This window comes from Lepus europaeus, chromosome 11 (assembly GCF_033115175.1).
Source record: "Lepus europaeus isolate LE1 chromosome 11, mLepTim1.pri, whole genome shotgun sequence".
NCBI lineage: Eukaryota > Metazoa > Chordata > Mammalia > Lagomorpha > Leporidae > Lepus > Lepus europaeus.
The window spans coordinates 72419892-72437832 of record NC_084837.1 but is presented as its reverse complement, the minus strand read 5'-3'; the positions used below and the strand labels follow the sequence as shown (position 1 = coordinate 72437832).

Here is a 17941-nt window from a genome sequence, read left to right as displayed (position 1 = left end):
GTGTTAACAAACAGTGCCTGAAACTTTGTTTTATAACTTAAAGATGTAATGTTTATATTTAATAGAATAGTTTGCATTATTTTTAGTCTTTAATAAACATTAATAAATATATTGAATATATTGAATAACTAATATATTAAATAATAGATAAACTGCATAAGATGTTCTTTCTCTTTTAGTTTCCTCCCTCAGGGAACAGATCTGAATTTCAGGATGTGAAAATACTGATTGCATTTATAAACCAGAAAGACTTTACGGATATGAATCGGGTAAATTAATAATTTTGTATTTGATGAAATTCATAAATAGTAAACCTCTAACTTTTTTTTTTTAATGTTCATAATGGCAAAATTTTCAATATTTGACAGACAGGTGGATACTATAAAGCCAATAAAATAGTAACAATGAATTTACAGAAAAAGAATATCAAAGGCTGGTTATAGTATATCATAATCACACTTTGTTTCAAAAACAATGAGATAAAGTCTTAAAGGGTTTGTTCCAAGTTTGACAGTGATAATCTATGGTTGAGAAAGCTATACATAGCCATATCTATTTTTATGTTCTTATCTACATTTTATGGAGGGGAAGTTGTTTTGAAAAATGAAGAGTATAATATTTATAAAAGGAAAGTAAAAGTCTTCCAAAACAAAAGGTTCAGATTCATTAGATAATAAAAGATAATTAAAGTAACAGTTACCTACTATAAACAGTGTGAGATAGCAATAGGAGCATGTGCAAATTTAAAAACCACTGATCTGATATCCAAGCCTCATATGAACAAAAATATAACTTAGTATCAAATAGCCAATAAGAAATATTAAAGTAGATAGAGTTATTGAACAATGAACAGTGTTAGGATAAGGTCTGGGGGAGGGAAATGATAAACTTAGACTTTCAATAAATAAAGTCATTTTGAGATGGATCAGTAATTTTCAATAATACATAAATATTTAAAAATTTAAAGTAGCAGGGCTAACACGAAATTAATCTTTCAATGTTTAAAATAAAGAAAAAATACATTAAGTGTGTTGTTTAAATTTTTAACATTCATGAGTAAGAATTTTTTGAAAGTAACAAAGGAGTGTAGCTAAAGATCTTAAAACATTTATTTTATTCAGGATAATTTTGATTTTTCTTTCCCTATATTAACTCCCTTAGGCTGACGAGCTTATGAAACACACGTAAGGCATTTGTGCTTTAATTACATTTGACATGATTTTCATTGTAAACCTCTAACTTTTGATTATTGATACTTAGTTTTGATTGTTATATATGCTCCATTTGTTAACAAGAAGTGAAAAGGCCTATCAAGTTTTTATTTGAAAAATGCTTATTTGATTTGGTACAAAACAAGTCAAAACCCAGACTTAGAAAGGGTGTTTGTTTTGAATTCTCTCTCTCTCTCTCTTTTTTTTTTGGACAGGCAGAGTTAGACAATGAGAGAGAGAGAAAGAGAGAAAGGTCTTCCTTTTCCGTTGGTTCACCCCCCAAATGGCCACTACAGCCAGCGCACTGCGCCGATCCAAATTCAGGAGCCAGGTGCCTCCCCCTGGTCTCCCATGCAGGTGCAGGGCCCAGGCACCTGGGCCATCCTCCACTGCCTTCCCGGGCCACAGCAGAGAGCTGGACTGGAAGAGGAGCAACCGGGACAGAATCCGGTGCCCCAACTGGGACTAGAACCTGGGGTGCCGGCGCTGCAGGCGGAGGATTAGCCAAGTGAGCCACGGCGCCAACAATGTTTTGAATTCTTGTAAAATATCCTGTGTCATGTCATGTATCTTAATTTTAAATCCCTGAACAGAGTGTGATTGTGTGGAACACAATTTTATAAACAAAGTGTATCCTTATTTTTGACAAAAGGATGTATCATGTTTTCTAGTCTTTCTGACTCTGACATCTAGTGTCCATTTCAAAATGAAATGTGGAATATCGTTGCCATACTCTTTAGTAAAGGGAAAACTCATTCCTCTGATCAACTGTTACTTTGCCTTTCAGACCCTTGGAAGTAACATTACTATAAAAATGTATTCTCCTGCCTGGCCTAACTTTGACTATACTATGGTGGTGATTTTTGTAATTGCTGTGTTCACTGTGGCATTAGGAGGGTACTGGAGTGGACTAATTGAATTGTAAGTTTAAACTTTAGTGTTTTGTGATAAATGCTTACAACCATTGTTTGATAATTATTTTAATCATATAATGACATATAACATTTTTATCTGACTGCAGAATAAAGTTCTAGGAAGACTAGAGGGTAGGTTTATCTTCATGTGTGTGTCATTTAACTTTCTTTTTTTTTTTAAGATTTATTTATTTATTTGAAAGTCAGAGTTACACAGAGAGAGAAGGAGAGGCAGAGAGAGAGAGAGGTCTTCCATCCCCTGGTTCACTCCCCAAATGGCCGCAACAGCTGGAGCTTTGCCGATCCAAACCCAGAAGCCAGGAGCTTCTTCCGAGTCTCCCACATGGGTCCAGGGGTCCAGGGACTTGGTCCATCTTCTACGGCTTTCCCAGGCCATAGCAGAGAGCTGGATCGGAACTTGAACCAGTGCCTATATGGGATGCCGGCACTGCAGGTGGTGGCTTTACCCACTGCGCAGCGGCTTTACCTGCTGTGCCACAGCACTGGTCCCTGTCATTTAACTTTTCACCATAGAGAGTAGAGTTGTAGGTTCCCGTAACTCTTCCACTGCTGGAAACTGAAGCTGCATCACAGACTCTTTTATATTGAAATGTTTAATTATCTTTCCCAGGAAGGGTGAAAATAATATTTTGCCATGCCTGTTTATTTAGATTGGAAGAAAATAAGCAAGAAGGTAGGGAATTTTCAGCTACTCCTGGTTTAGGTCATTGCAACGTGGCCTCAATCATTATGTTTAATGCTTTAGGAATTCTAAGGATATTAAGTATGTCCATATTTTATTTTAAACGTAGAAATTCCAAATGTACATAAGATTTGGATTTTCTTATTTAATAGCGATGTAAACCCTAAACACTCTCTCCCTTCCACCCACTCACTGTAGATTAAAACAGACAATAAAGTATAGAAGGCTTGTTATTTTTATAACTGAATACAGAGCTGTGCTCTGAGCATATTATTTCATTTATAAATGACAGTATTTATGCTGTGAATTGATCTGTATAGGTCCCATTCAAAAGTGCTTGTTTGTAACTACTTCAAACTAAGATTATTTGTAATTTCTTTTTTTAAAAAAGATTTTATTTATTTATTTGATTTATTTGAGAGGTAGAGTTACAGATAGTGAGAGGGAGAGACAGAGAAAGGTCTTCCATCCACTGGTTTACTCCCCAAATGCCTGCAATGGCCAGAGCTGTGCCAATCCGAAGCTGGGAGCCAAGAACTTCTTCTGGGTCTCACATGTAGGTGTAGGGGCCCAAGCACTTAGGCCATCTTCTATTGCTTTCCCAAGCCATAGCAGACAGCTAGATTGGAAATGGAGCAGCAAGGACTAGAACCAGCACCCATATGGGATGCCGGTGCCACAGGCGGAGGATTAACCTACTTTGCCACAGTGCTAGCCCTGTGTAATTTCTTAAATGTTGAATTTTGATTGACTTACATCAAGAGAGACTTGTTAAACTGTTTAACAAGTCTATGTTCCTAGAGTTTTGAGTTGAGCGTTTAAATATTTTACATAATTGGAAATCAGGTTTCAACATATATCAGTCACATTTTTTTTGATAAGTGTGTTTTGCCCCTTCTAATTAATATTTATAAAACATAGTATGTAAGATCTTTACAATGTCTAGTATAATTTTCTGTATTACTCGGTGAAACTTTGGAAAATTATTTCCTAAAAGCCACTGGTTTATTGAAAATGCTTTGATAGAAAGTCTCACCATACTTCCATTACTGTGTAATTTTTGTTTTGTTTTTTTAAAGTAGTGCTTCTCAAACTGTCTGGAGATCGTGTTAAAATACAAAATCAGATTGAGTAAGTTTGAGATGGGAGCCAAAACTGCATTTTTAATAAGCTTCCCAGTGATTCTGCTGGCCCTCTTTGTATTAGCCACATGGGCCACACTTTGTTTTAGCAAGGCAAGCTGCTGTCTGGACAAGCTCCTTCTCAAGAAAAGTGGAGAGTAAAGAGTAATACAGGGACCAGTGTTGTGGTGTAGTGGGTACAGCACCACCTGCAACACCCATGTCCTGGCTACTATACTTCTGATCCAGCTCCCTGCTAATGGCCTGGGAAAAGCAGTGGAATATGGCCCAAAAGTTTGAACCTCTCCGCTACCCACATGGGAGACCTGAAAGTAGCTCCTGGCTTCTGGCCTTTGCCTGGCTCCTGGCCTTTGCCTGGCTCTGCCCTGGCTGTTGCAGCCATTTGGGAAATAAACCATTCAATGGAAGACCTCTTTCTCTAATGCTGACTTTCAAATAAATTAGTAAATATTAATATAAAAAAAAAAGCTAGCCAGATTAGGTGAGGGAATGTCCCATACCTGCAGGATTATGGAATTTTAAATTGAGGGGGCTGATTCTAGGAGCAAAATAAAAATACAGTGAAGTAAGTACATGTGAGGAGGAGATTGTGGTGGCCACGTGGAGAAAGAGAATATGTCAACAAGAAAAAACGTAACTTTTTAAAAAGAGGTGAATTGTAATGTTTTAGTGTGACAAAAATCTAGTACATGCTTTTCCTTCAAGAAATTGCCTTGAACTTTTTAGTACATTGAATATAAGTATGTAAATCTTAAATAATATGACTTGTATATGTACTATAATAAAAATATCTTTAGATGTGTATGTTGGCAATGACCTTTTCCTACACAGGTACCACATTTATTAAAACTTCTAGCCGGCGCTGTGACTCAACAGGCTAATCCTCCGCCTAGCGGTGCCGGCACACCGGGTTCTAGTCCTGGTTGGGGTGCCGGATTCTATCCCGGTTGTCCCTCTTCCAGTCCAGCTCTCTGCTGTGGCCCGAGAGTGCAGTGGAGGATGGCCCAAGTGCTTGGGCCCTGCACCCCATGGGAGACCAGGAGAAGCTCCTGGCTTCGGATCGGCACAGTGCGCTGGCCACAGCGCACTGGCCGTGAAAGCCATTTTTGGAGGTGAACCAACAGAAAAGAAAGACCTTTCTCTCTGTCTCTCTCTCTCTCACTGTCTAACTCTGCTTGTCAAAAATAAATAAATAAATAAACTTTTTTCAGCCTTCAGTTTGTCTTGAGCTGATAATCAGGGTCAGGATACACTCAGGAGGGAGCAGAGTTCAACAGAACAGAGTTAAAGGAACCAGAGGGGTGAAGTCTGTAGTAGATTCTTTATAACTGGGAGGAGACAATAAGATTGACAGAACAGACAACACTTGCAGTTCTTTTTCTCTTTGACTTACTAGTTTTGTGACTCAGTAAGCATTGCTGGGAGAATTTGGGTCAATATTTTGCTATCTTAAAGAAAGATAAGCATATTTTGGACTTTTGAATCCTTCATAATACATTGATGAGCATATATTAGGCATATAGTAAATCCAGAGTTGGCTGATAGGAGAATTTAGTGTTCACATTTAGGAGAAACTGATTTTAGAAATACTTTACTTTCTCCAAGTTGATAGCTGTAAGTGTATAAGAAGCATTGCTTATCAATTGCAACTTACTACATCAATATAAAAGTTTCTAAAGTGGGTAATATAAATATCTGCAAATGTTAATTTGCTTATTTAATTAATGTCATCTACTTCCACAGTTTTTCCTCCAGACAAAAAGTGCTATTTTCAAAACCAATTAGAACAGATTGTCTCTCGAGAGTAGAATTATGGGGAGCTTTTATATTCTAGATTATTTCTTTTGGTGTGCAGTTTTTAAAAAATGTGTTACTTGTGTAATTAGAAAGAAATATAAATTGGTGTTAGAGATGCACTTTTAAAAATAACTACTTGGACAAGATTTGCTGAAATTCCTATGTATGTTTTCCTCTGCAGGGAAAACTTGAAGGCATTGACAAACATTGAAGATAGAGAAATGAAGAAAAAGAAGGAAGAGTATTTAACTTTTACTCCTCTTACAGTTGTAATATTTGTGGTTGTCTGCTGTATTATGATGGTCTTACTTTATTTCTTCTACAAATGGTTGGGTAAGAAGTTGTATTTTATGTTTGCCACTTTTAGCAAACTTTTTTTTACATTCTTTCCACTTACCCTGTCAGATTTGTCTTTTCCTTTAAAGTATTCTACCTGGAAAACAACCTGAATACCTTGACTAGTAGTAACTTTTTTAATTTTGGAAAAAGCAATAGGTCTCTATTACTCTGAAATAAAAAATACTCAGATTATTGTATCTTGAGATAAGAACACTTCATGGATGATGTGAAAGAATTGCTGTGGTCTCTAGGTTTCCCTGTACAGATGAAGAATGACGGCCACATATGTAAGCAGTGGGCTGAGGATTTGTTGGTGGCTGTGTTTAGTTACGTGAAATAGAAGATTATTCAAATTACTGATATACTGTCCTGCTTACCTTCAAATTATAGTTTACCCTTTTGTTAATTAAAAAAGATTTCTTTGTATTAGTTATTTGAAAGGCAGAGTTTTATATGTATATATATATATATAGAGAGAGAGAGAGAGAGAGAGAGCGCGCGAGCGAGCGAGAGCGCATGCGCACATGCATACTTCCACCCTCTAGTTCACTCTCCAAATGGTCACAACGGCCAGGGCTGGGCCAGTCCAAAGCCAGGAGCTTCTTCCGGATCTCCCATGTGGGTTCAGGGGCCCAAACACTTGGGCTATCCTCCATTGCCTTCCCAGGCACATCAGCAGAGAGCTGGCTGGGAAGTGGAGCAGCCAGGACTCCAGGACCTGAATGGGTGCCCATATGAGATGCCAGTGTCACAGATGACAGCTTTCTCTGCTATGCCACAATACTAGCCCCGTCCTTTTGTTAATTTTCTTTTTTTTTTTTTAAAGATTTATTTATTTATTTGAAAGGCAGAGTTACACAAAGAGAGAAGGAGAGGCACAGAGAGAGAGAGAGAGAGAGATCTTCCATCTGATGGTTCACTCCCCAGATGGCCGCAATAGCCAGAACTGCGCCAATCTGAAGCCAGGAGCCAGAAGCTTCTTCCAGGTCTCCCATGCAGGTGCAGGGTCCCAAGGACTTGGGCCATTTTTCACTGCTTTCCCAGGCCATAGAAGAGAGCTGGACTTGAAGTGGAGCAGCTGGGTCTTGAACCAGAGCCCATATGGGATGCTGGTGCTTTAGATCAGCGTGTTAACCCAGTGCACCACAGTGCCGGCCCCCCTTTTATTAATTTTCAAATCAAGAAGTCACATTGCTTGAGTTTTGTTTTACTTGTACAAGCAGTGATCCTCGTATGTCTGAAGACACATACATCCTTGCCTGAGGTCTATAGAATAGCTGAGACATGTAATGGCTTGCACATTCCCTGGAGAAACTTATTAATGTTCTGACATAATGGAAGTTTGCCATCCCTGGCTAGTATATAGCATGAAAAGGGGAGAGACCAGGGAAAGGGAAAGTGTGTTTGAAAGGAACTAGCAAAAACCCTTGTTTTTGTAAAAATGCCTAAAGACTACATGTTTTTAGGAGAACAGTTAGAACATAATGTTTTGGAGAACATTAATGTAAATTTCTGGACTAGTAACTGAGGCTGTAGGATTAGTTTGAGCTTCCTGTTCAATTTCCCCTGTCTCATGGCAGCAATTTAAAAACTAGACTTAGGACATGTATTTCCAATTTTAAAAATCACTTTATGAATATCACTCATTTTAGTCTGTTGCAGATTATCGTGCTGTTGATATGCAGCGTTGAGTAGCTAATTGTATTGATTTAATACTCAGCCTTCACTTGTTTAATTTGTATCTGACTCTTAGTTTACATATTAGTGATTTTTGATAGACGAGTCCTCTACCTTAAAGTGTATTTTAATTTTTGATTAAAATTATCTTTATTTTTTATTTATTTATTTATTTATTATTTTTGACAGGCAGAGTGGATAGTGTGAGAGAGAGAGACAGAGAGAAAGGTCTTCCTTTGCCGTTGGTTCACCCTCCAATGGCCGCTGCGGCCAGCACACTGCGGCTGGCGCAGCGTGCTGATCTGAAGGCAGGAGCCAGGTGCTTATCCTGGTCTCCCATGGGGTGCAGGGGATAAAAAGTATCTTAAACTTTGGCTGGCGCCGTGGCTTAACAGGCTAATCCTCCGCCTTGCGGCGCCAGCACACCAGGTTCTAGTCCCGGTTGGGGCACCGGATTCTATCCCGGTTGCCCCTCTTCCAGGCCAGCTCTCTACTATGGCCCGGGAAGGCAATAGAGGATGGCCTAAGTCCTTGGGCCCTGCACCCGCATGGGAGACCAGGAGAAGCACCTGGCTCCTGGCTTCGGATCAGCGCAATGAGCCGGCCGCGGCGGCCATTGGAGGGTGAACCAACGGCAAAAAGGAAGACCTTTCTCTCTGTCTCTCTCTCTCACTGTCCACTCTGCCTGTCAAAAAAAAAAAAAAGTATCTTAAACATTGATATTAAAGATGGCCTGGTGTGTGTGTTAAACTGCCTCCTGCGATGCCACCATCTCATTTGCTGCTGATTTGAATCCCAGCTGCTCCACCTCCAATCCAGCTCCTTGCTAATGTGCCTTGGAAAGCAGCAGAAGTGGTTCAAGTACTTGAACCCCTGTACCCACATGGGAGACCTGGATGAAGCTCCTGGTTCCTGGCTTCGCCTGGTCCAGACCTGGCTATAGTGGCCATTTGGGGGAATGAACCAGCAGATGGAAAATCAGTCTCTCCCTATCTCCCTCTCCGTAAGTCTGCCTTTCAAATAAATAAACTTTCAAAAAATATTTTAAAAAATAAATAAAAAGTTGGCCCTGTTTATAAATACAATTTTTAAAAAATAATTATTTATTTATTTGAAAGGCAAAGTTGCAGAGAGGCAGAGGCAGAGAGAGAGAGGTCTTCCATCTGCTGATTCATTCCCCAGATGGCCACAACGGCTGGAGCTGCACCAATCTGAATCTAGGAGCTTTTTCTAGGTCTCTCATGCGAATGCAGGGACCAAAGGACCTCCGCTACTGCTTTCCCAGGCCATAACAGAGAGCTGAATCGGAAGTGGAGCAGCCAGGACTCAGACTGTAACCCATATGGGATGGCAGCACTGCAGGTGGCGGCTTTGCCTGCTGCACAACAGTGCCAGCCCCTTATTAACCAAATTCCTTCTCATGCCTAATCATTCTCTTAGGTATAGTATGACATTGAATAAGACACCTAAAATTCTATTCGGGCCTTAAGCAACCTGATTTCCAGTAGTGTTTTAAAAATTGAGGTTGTGCAAGTTAGTAGCTAACTTACCAAAATCATTTTGGCAGTCTTTGACTTACTAACTTGCTGCTCACTTTACCATTTATAACAGATAATAAAAATAACACATAGAAAGCTTATTATGTTCCAGACACTGTTCTTAATAAGCATTTGACATACACTTGTAAAAACTTATCCAGTCCTCATGACAAGCCTGAGATAAGTGCTATTAAATTTACCAAAATCATTTTTGGTAATCTTTCTAACATTTTAGACATGAGGACTGAGGGGCTGAAAAAGTAATTTGTCCAAGATTATTATTCAGAAAGTGGCTATCACTGATTTACTGTATCTAACTTGCTTCCTTTCATACCTAAAGGAGAGAACGGTGGTTTTTTGAAATTAAGTGGAATTTGAAAAATTCAAGTAGAATTTGTCTTTCCATTGTGAGATTTTTGAGGAAGTTCCAGGAAGGAATCTTTTTAGTTAAAATACAGTGATCCTTCTCTTCCTCCTCCTCCACAACAGAAAGGTCAAATGTTTTTTCATTTTAAATCTCAAGTAAATATGGATCTTATAGAAAAACATCTGCCGGCACTGTGGCTCACTTGGCTAATCCTCCGCCTGTGGCGCCAGCACACCGGGTTCTAGTCCTGGTTGGGGTGCCGGATTCTGTCCCTGTTGCTCCTCTTCCAGTCCAGCTCTCTGCTGTGGCCCGGGAGTACAGTGGAGGATGGCCCAGGTCCTTGGGCCCTGCTCCCGCATGGGAGACCAGGAAGAAGGAGGAAGCACCTGGCTCCTGGCTTAGGATTGACACAGCGCGCCGGCCGTAGTGGCCATTTGTGGAGTGAACCAATTGTGGAGTGAACCAACGGAAAAGGAAGACCTTTCTCTCTGTCTCTCTCTCACTGTCTAACTCTAACTTTCAAAAAAAAAAAAAAGAAAAGAAAAAAAAAATCTAACATTTTCAATTATCTTGGTATCTTATCATAATAAACAAGATTGTTTACATGGATGCAACCTTTTTTGATACTTCAAGTTATTACAGATAAATTCCCCATAGGAATCTATGGTTAACATCCCTTAAGTTGCATTTTTTAGAAGTGTTTCTTAATGGTTTATTAATTCCTCTGTACCTTACATTTAAATTAAATATTCACAAATGTCTAATTCAGAAAACAAATAGTCATTACAAGCATCATGACCCAGTAAAAAGCTAAAAATCTTTATGAATTTCTTTCTGTTCTCATATAACTCAATGTCTCTTTTTTTCTAGTTTATGTTATGATAGCAATTTTCTGCATAGCATCAGCAATGAGTCTGTACAACTGTCTTGCTGCACTAATTCGTAAGATCCCATATGGACAGTGCAGGTATGTATCTCTTTTGGGGAATCCTTTAATATTGATACTTGTAATTTAAAATAATACAAGGGAAAGTGTGAGTGGTATGTTAACTTTGTAAAAAAAAATTTTGTGAGGCAGAGAGAGAGAGAGAATATGTCCATCTGCCAATTCAGTCCCCAAATGCCTGCAACTGCTAGGGCTAGGTGGAGCTGAAGCCAGGAGCTGAAACACAATCCAGGTCTCTCCTGTGAGATGTGAGCATCTTAACCACTAGGCTAAATACCTAGCCTAGGAGTGTTATTTTAAACCTGTGTGGTCTAATGTATGTTGACTCTATGGCTATTTAAATTAATTAAAGTTAATAAAGTAAAACTAAAATTGCACATCTCTGGTCTCATAAAGCACATGTGGTTAGTGGCCACCATGTGAGACAGCACAAATGCAGAACATTTCCATCATTGAGGAAAGTTTTCACAGTCTGATAAACATGTTGTCTCATTTGTTTTACTTAAAAATCAAGCTTTTTAAATTGAAATTTCAGTCACTGCTTGTGTCTGTGCTTTATGTTTGCCCTTCTTATATCAAGTAAACATTGTGTTTCATCTACAGCATAAATAAAACTATTTCAATCTGTTTTTTAGGATTGTCTGTCGTGGCAAAAGCACTGAAGTGAGACTTATTTTCCTTTCTGCACTGTGCGTAGCAGTAGTTGTGGTTTGGGCTGTGTTTCGAAATGAAGATAGGTATGATTCCTGATTGTATTTCATTTTGCATTAAGGGTAAATTATCTTAGATAGCGCCCTGATACTTATTACAATTATTGTAGATTTTTTAATTTTGCTTTTATTCTTGAAATAAGCTGCTTTTTTTGTTTTTGTATTTTTTTTTTTTAATTTGAAAGACAGAGATATCTCCCATTCTCTGGTTCACTCCCCAAATGTCCATACAGCCTGTGCTTGTCTAGGTTAAAGCCAGGAACTGGGAACTCAATTCAAGCTTTCACATGGGTGGAAGCCATGATCTACTGCCTCCCACGGTGCACATTAATAGGAACCCAGGAGCAGAGCCAGGACTCAAACCTAGGCAATTCGACCTATTTCTTTTGAAAAATGTCATCTAAAAATAACTCGATAAACTAAAGTTATATCTTTTGATTTTAGGTGGGCTTGGATTTTGCAAGATATCTTAGGGATTGCTTTCTGTCTGAATTTAATTAAAACGCTGAAGTTACCCAACTTTAAGGTAAAGTATACTACTTTGCTGACTAAAATAATTTTTCTTTTTTTTTTTTAAAGAATTGTATATTTATTTGAAAGGTAGAGTTACAGAGAGGCAGAGGCAGAAAGAGAGAGAGAGGTCTTCCTTCTGCTGGTTCACTCCCCAAATGGCTGCAGCGGCTAGAGCTGTGCCGATGCGAAGCCAGGAGCCTGGAGGTTCTTTTGGGTCTCCCACATGGGTGGAAGGGCCCAAGGACTTGGGCCATCCTCCACTGCCATCTCAAGCCATAGCAGAGAGTTGGATCAGAAGTGGAGCAGCCAGGACTCAAACCGGTGCCCATATGGGATCCTGGCACTGCAGGCAGTGGTTTTACCCACTACACCACAGCACTGACCCCAATTTTTTCTTTTTAAAATAACTTTGTTAAGGTGTAATTTACATGCAATAAAATGGATTTTTTTTTTTTTTAGATTGATTGATTTAAAAGTCAGAGAGAGAGAGAGAGCTTCCATTTGCTGGTTCACTCTCCAAGTAGCTACAACAGCCAGGGCTGGGCCAGGCCAAAGCCAGGAGCCAGGAGCTTCATCCAGGTCTCCCACATTTATGGCAGGGCTCCAAGCGCTTGGGCCATCTGCTGCTTTCCAAGCCTTTAGCAGGGTGCTATATCGGAAGTAGGTCAGCCAGGACTCAAACCAGCTCCCATAGGAGATGCACTGGCATTGTAGGCATCAGTTTTACCCGCTGTGCCACAACACTGGCCCCAAAATGCACCAATTTTATTTTATTTTTTTATTTTTATTTTTTTTTTGACAGGCAGAGTGGACAGTGAGAGAGAGAGAGAGACAGAGAGAAAGGTCTTCCTTTGCCGTTGGTTCACCCTCTAATGGCCGCCGCGGTAGCGCGCTGCGGCCGGCGCACCGCGCTGTTCCGATGGCAGGAGCCAGGTGCTTATCCTGGTCTCCCATGGGGTGCAGAGCCCAAACACTTGGGCCATCCTCCACTGCACTCCCTGGCCACAGCAGAGAGCTGGCCTGGAAGAGGGGCAACCGGGACAGGATCGGTGCCCCGACCGGGACTAGAACCCGGTGTGCCGGCGCCGCAAGGCGGAGGATTAGCCTGTTGAGCCATGGCGCCGGCTCCAAAATGCACCAATTTTAAATGTGCTGCTGGGGTCAGTGTTGTAGTGCAATGGGTTAATCTGCTGCCTGTGATGCCAGCCTCCCATATGAGCACTGGTTCAAGACCTGGCAGCTCTGCTTCTGATACAGCTCCCTTCTAATGCTCCTGGGAAAAGCAGTGGAAGATGACCCAAGTAGTTGATCCCCAGATGGAGTTGCAGGCTCCTGGCTTCTTCCTGGTCCAGCCCTGGCCAGTGCAGCCTCTTAGGGAATGAACCAGTGTATGGAAAATCTCTTTCTGTCTCTGTTTCTAACTCTTTCTGTCACTCTACCATTCAAATAAATAAAAGAAAATAAAAAGTAAATGTACTGCTTGTTAAAATTTTATGAATATATAGCTTTGTAACCACTATTCTAATGAAGTTATAGAATGTTTCTCACCTCTTCAAAAAGCTCTATCATACCTTTTTGCAATCGGTTCTAACCCAAAGGCCCACACAACCATGGATTTGCTAGCTAAATGTACCAAATTCATAAAATCTCTGTAAGATTATATATCAGTGAAGAACATTTATTTGATTCAGTGATTTTTTAAAGCAAATCGGATAAAGAAGATAAGGCTTTTAATGTAGTTTGTAAAATAAAACTACAAACAGTGAAGTTTTTAAAAACTAAAATTTTTGTTAAATATTCTTTAAAAAATAATATTCAGGTGGATGTTCAGATGTTTATTTGTGGTTGCAAAATAGTTTAGTCTCTTATATTTTGATGTGAGAAATTTCACTTTAAAATTTTTTTTTCAACAGTCATGTGTGATACTTCTAGGCCTTCTCCTCCTCTATGATGTATTTTTTGTTTTTATAACACCATTCATCACAAAGGTATGAGTATATTTTTGAAATCCATAAATACATGTTTAAAGGTTATCTTAATCCTCCTCTTGGATTATTGATTTTACAGTCATTTACAACTAAATTTCTATTGGACTTTTCATTGGAACTGACCTTTTAATAGAGGATATGTTCAAACTTTTAATTCATTTTGTTATAGTATTAAAAAGTCTTCTTGTGGTGGGTGGCTGTGTCCAGGTGCTTGTTTCCAACACAAAAAAAGAATTTGAGGATGAGACCTAGGTAAAGGTCAGCAGAGAAGTAAGATTTATTTGCATACAAAATGAAGTAAAAGTACACACTCAAGAAGGAATGCAAGCATACTTGAGAGAGAGCTGCACTCCTCAAGATTCAGTCCATCCTTTTCTACTATCTGGAGGCATTAAGGAATGGAGCCTGTGGTGGGGTTTATTTAAATCTTCATGGGACGGAGTTTAGGGCAGGGGCTTGAGTACTGCCTATTTCCTTGCTTTGTTTTGGAAAATTTGAAAGTGGCGTAGTGTGTGGCACATGATACAAGTAGATGTGTCAAATGTAGTAGTTTTATTGTAATAACCTTATAATGTTCTCAAGGTCAGTGAAACTGGAAGCTATGGTTTTCCATTGCAGGAAGTGGCAGGGGGTGGGGTGTTGAATGATATAAGTGGGGTTACAGAGAGGGGCCGGAGACCTCAACTCTGTTTTTCTAGCTACTTCTCTGTATGCATCATCTTTTTCCCCTTTGAGATTTTCATCCTGTAATCTTTGTGGAAGGTCTAGGGAGGAAAGTCCATTTTCTATAACTTCTTCATGCTGTGACAGGGCATCGTCCCTACCTAACCAGGAAATAAAAATCCTTTGTTAGCTGATCTAGAGATTTGCCCAGTTGTTAGTAATGGCTGGAATCCCTCATGACCATCATTTTTGTATGAAATTGTTGAATTCTGGAAAGGAAAAATTAGACAATTAGGATGTGTATACACGGGCCAGAAAGGAGCAAGAGTAAGACTCATGTTGGTTCTTTATGCTTCCAGGGTGGTAGAAGCTAAGGGACTTTCTTTACCAAAATAATGAATCACTTGGCTTAGTAAATACTTTAGGTATCTTTTTCCGTGAGCCTACCGTTAACATTAGTGCAGCAGGTTTTATTAATCACTGCACATATTCCACCCTGTTTGGCCAGTAGGTAATCTGGGGCTTGTAGGTTGTCCATGAGCACTTTAGCTAGAGAATGTAAAGAAACTTGTGGTTGCCTGAGGACCTGACCAACAGTGTGGGTGAAGTCACCCAATGTAGTAGATAGGTTTCTCAGATTGATTTCATGGTATGTGGTATGATTTTCTCCTGCCATTGTGGTGGAAAATTTTACAAGGGAGAATTCCTATCAATGGCAGTTCCCCCGGAAAGTTAAGAGATGAAATAGGAAAAGCATGTCAGCTGGGAAATGCAACAGCTTTAATGCTTAATGCCTTAATGTATCTCTCTCTAGGGAGCTTGCAACAAAAGCAAAAAATTTTATTTAATCTTTTTTAGCCTTTTGATGATAAACTTGATCTCAGTTGGCTCAGAAGAGTAGACAGAATTATATTCTGGGTATGACTGTGAAGACCCAAGGAGTAGAGTTTGATTTTTGACAGGTGTATCCAGCTAGAAGTTTCCTGTAATTTAACTGCAGTAGGAGTGCTAAGTAGTACTTGATAAGAACCCTTTCCATTTAGGCTGTAATTGGTAAGAGGAGATAATAAAACTAGATCTCCTGAGAAGATTGATTGTTCATGGCTTTTAGAATCTGGTGCTGGGCGAATCTTTTATTTATTTGAGAGGTGGAGTTACAGACAGAGAGGGAGAGACAGAGAGAAAGGTCTTCCGTCTGCTGGCTCACTCCTCAAATGGCTACAATGGCCAGAAATGGCCCCATCTGAAGCCAGGAGCTTCTTCCAGGTCTTCCACGTGGATACAGGGGCCCAAGCACTGGGACCATCTTCTGCTGCTTTCTCAGGCCATAGCAGAGAGCTGGATCAGAAGAGGAGCAGCCAGGAAATAAACAGGTGCCCATATGGGATGCTGGTGCCACAGTTGGAGGCTTAGCCTACTATGCCATCAGCATTGGTCCCACTGGGAGAATCTTATAGTCTGTCAAAGCCTTCTGCGCCTGACCTAAATTGATGATATGTTTTGACCTTGCTACCTGAATCAAAGAGGATGTTGGAGGTGAAGGAAGGACCTCCCATATTATTAAGTTGCAAAAGAGCTAAGCTTTAAGGTAGTCTTGGGTGCCATTCTTATCCTAAGGAGGGCAGTGGAAAATAGCATGAACCAGGATTCTGAGGTCTCCTGGTAGAGCTTGGCCAGGGACATTTTAAGACCCTTTCAACCTTGCCTGAAGGTTGCATTCTCCAAGGGGTATGGAGGTGGTAGAAAATTCCCAGAGCTGTTCTTACCTATTGAGTTACTTTTCAGACAAAGGAAGGGCCATTGTCAGTCTGGGGTATATCTTAGGAGATCAAAACATGGAATTATTTCTTCCAGTAAAACTTTGATTCCTTTTTGTGCTTTTTCTGTTTGGGTTATAGAAAGGGTTCTATCCACCCAATGAAAGTCTATCCCAGAAGGACTTAGATAGAACTGAGGAAGGACTGTCCTAGTGTACTGTTGAATCATGTTTGAGGACAGATCAGTCCATTTAAAGGCAAACACATACTTGGATTCTGGGTGTAATGATATTCAGAAGAGATACTTGCTGATCAAAATTGTAAACATAGTGGTGCCTTCAGGTTTCTGGGTTAGGATAATATAGGAATTTGATACAATAGGATGAAGTGACAAGACAGCCTAATTTACAGCTCTGAGGTTCTGAACCATTCAGTATTCTTCATTTGACTTTAAAACTGGCAGGATGGGATATTGCAAGAGAACTGACATGGAACCAGGACTCTGTGATTGTGAAATTTGTCACTCAAAGATTAGAGTCCCTACTGGACTTCTGGTTTTAAGTGGCATTGGCATTGGTGAGGAAACCTTACAGTGTCCATTACGAATACCATAATGAGAGCAACATGAATAGCCCATCTGGGTATGTCCTGATCCCAGACCCTAGGATCTACTCTGTTTGAATTTCAACAGTGAGATCATCCAAGTTGAGTCTTCTCTGTATTCATCAGTGTCATAATTGAAGATCCAGATTTAGGAATGATTAACATGAGAGAAGTGCACAGGGAAGATGGCAAATTCCTGCTGAGTAAAGGAGTTGGACATTCTGGCATCATCAAAAACTGGTGGGGGATAAAGACATTTTCTTTCTGGCGAACCGGAGGCAAACTAAATTGTTGGGAGCAAGACTTGCCATTAACTCCCATGATGACTTGACTCTTTGAGGATAGGCGTCCCATGTAGGTATTCAGCAGAGTAAGTGACTCCCATATCAGTTAGAAAATCGATATGACCTACAACACCCAGGGTCACATGTGATTCCAGGAGTGTGATGAGCATATGTGTTGTGAATGCTGCCTGAGTCCCTGGGCCTCATCGCTGCTCAGATGAGGACATGAGGGAGCTGGGAGTCCTCCCTCCTTTTGGAGCTGAGGGCTATCCCATTTCCAGTGCCCCTTTTGTTTACATCAGGGCCAAGGCCCGGGCAGTCTTTTCAGATACAGACATTCCTCACACCAGTGTCCTGACTCTCCACACCTCTCTTGTGGGTAGGTGCTCTCTGGGTTAGGCCTGAGGTGGCAGAGTTCTAATTCCAGTGACTGCTATTATATGAACCTGTTGTCTGGACTTCAGTTATTAAACACCTCCAATACTATATCTAATATCAGGCTCATGGGAATTTGGACTCCCATTGCCAAATTCTGGAATTTCTTCCAAATACCAGGGCATGACTGATAAAATGGGTACTGAGTAAGAACTGTCCTGCAGGTGTGGGAGGGTCTACATTACTATATCGTTTTATATCTTCTAACAGTTGTCCTTGGAATAAGGCTGGATTCTCTTATGTTTTGTTACCTACCTGATTTTGTCATAATCCACAGGCTTGCTAATGCTTTTTTTTTTTTTCCAGTCCAGAAATTAGTTGGTTAACCATATGTTCTCAGTGCCTTGAGTCCTC

The 17941-nt window shown here is 40.1% G+C and overlaps 1 protein-coding gene across 2 annotated transcripts in view; it reads left to right on the top strand.

The window, feature by feature from the left end:
* The window catches only part of SPPL2A (signal peptide peptidase like 2A), a 71512-nt gene that overhangs the window by 21759 nt on the left and 31812 nt on the right, over positions 1–17941 (top strand). For both annotated transcript variants that reach the window (XM_062205909.1, XM_062205910.1), the window contains exons 4-10: positions 180–269; positions 1999–2132; positions 5949–6100; positions 10559–10655; positions 11270–11371; positions 11789–11870; positions 13771–13845. In XM_062205909.1, the coding sequence (XP_062061893.1) occupies positions 180–269; positions 1999–2132; positions 5949–6100; positions 10559–10655; positions 11270–11371; positions 11789–11870; positions 13771–13845 (732 nt within the window). The remainder of the gene's footprint in view (positions 1–179; positions 270–1998; positions 2133–5948; positions 6101–10558; positions 10656–11269; positions 11372–11788; positions 11871–13770; positions 13846–17941) is intronic.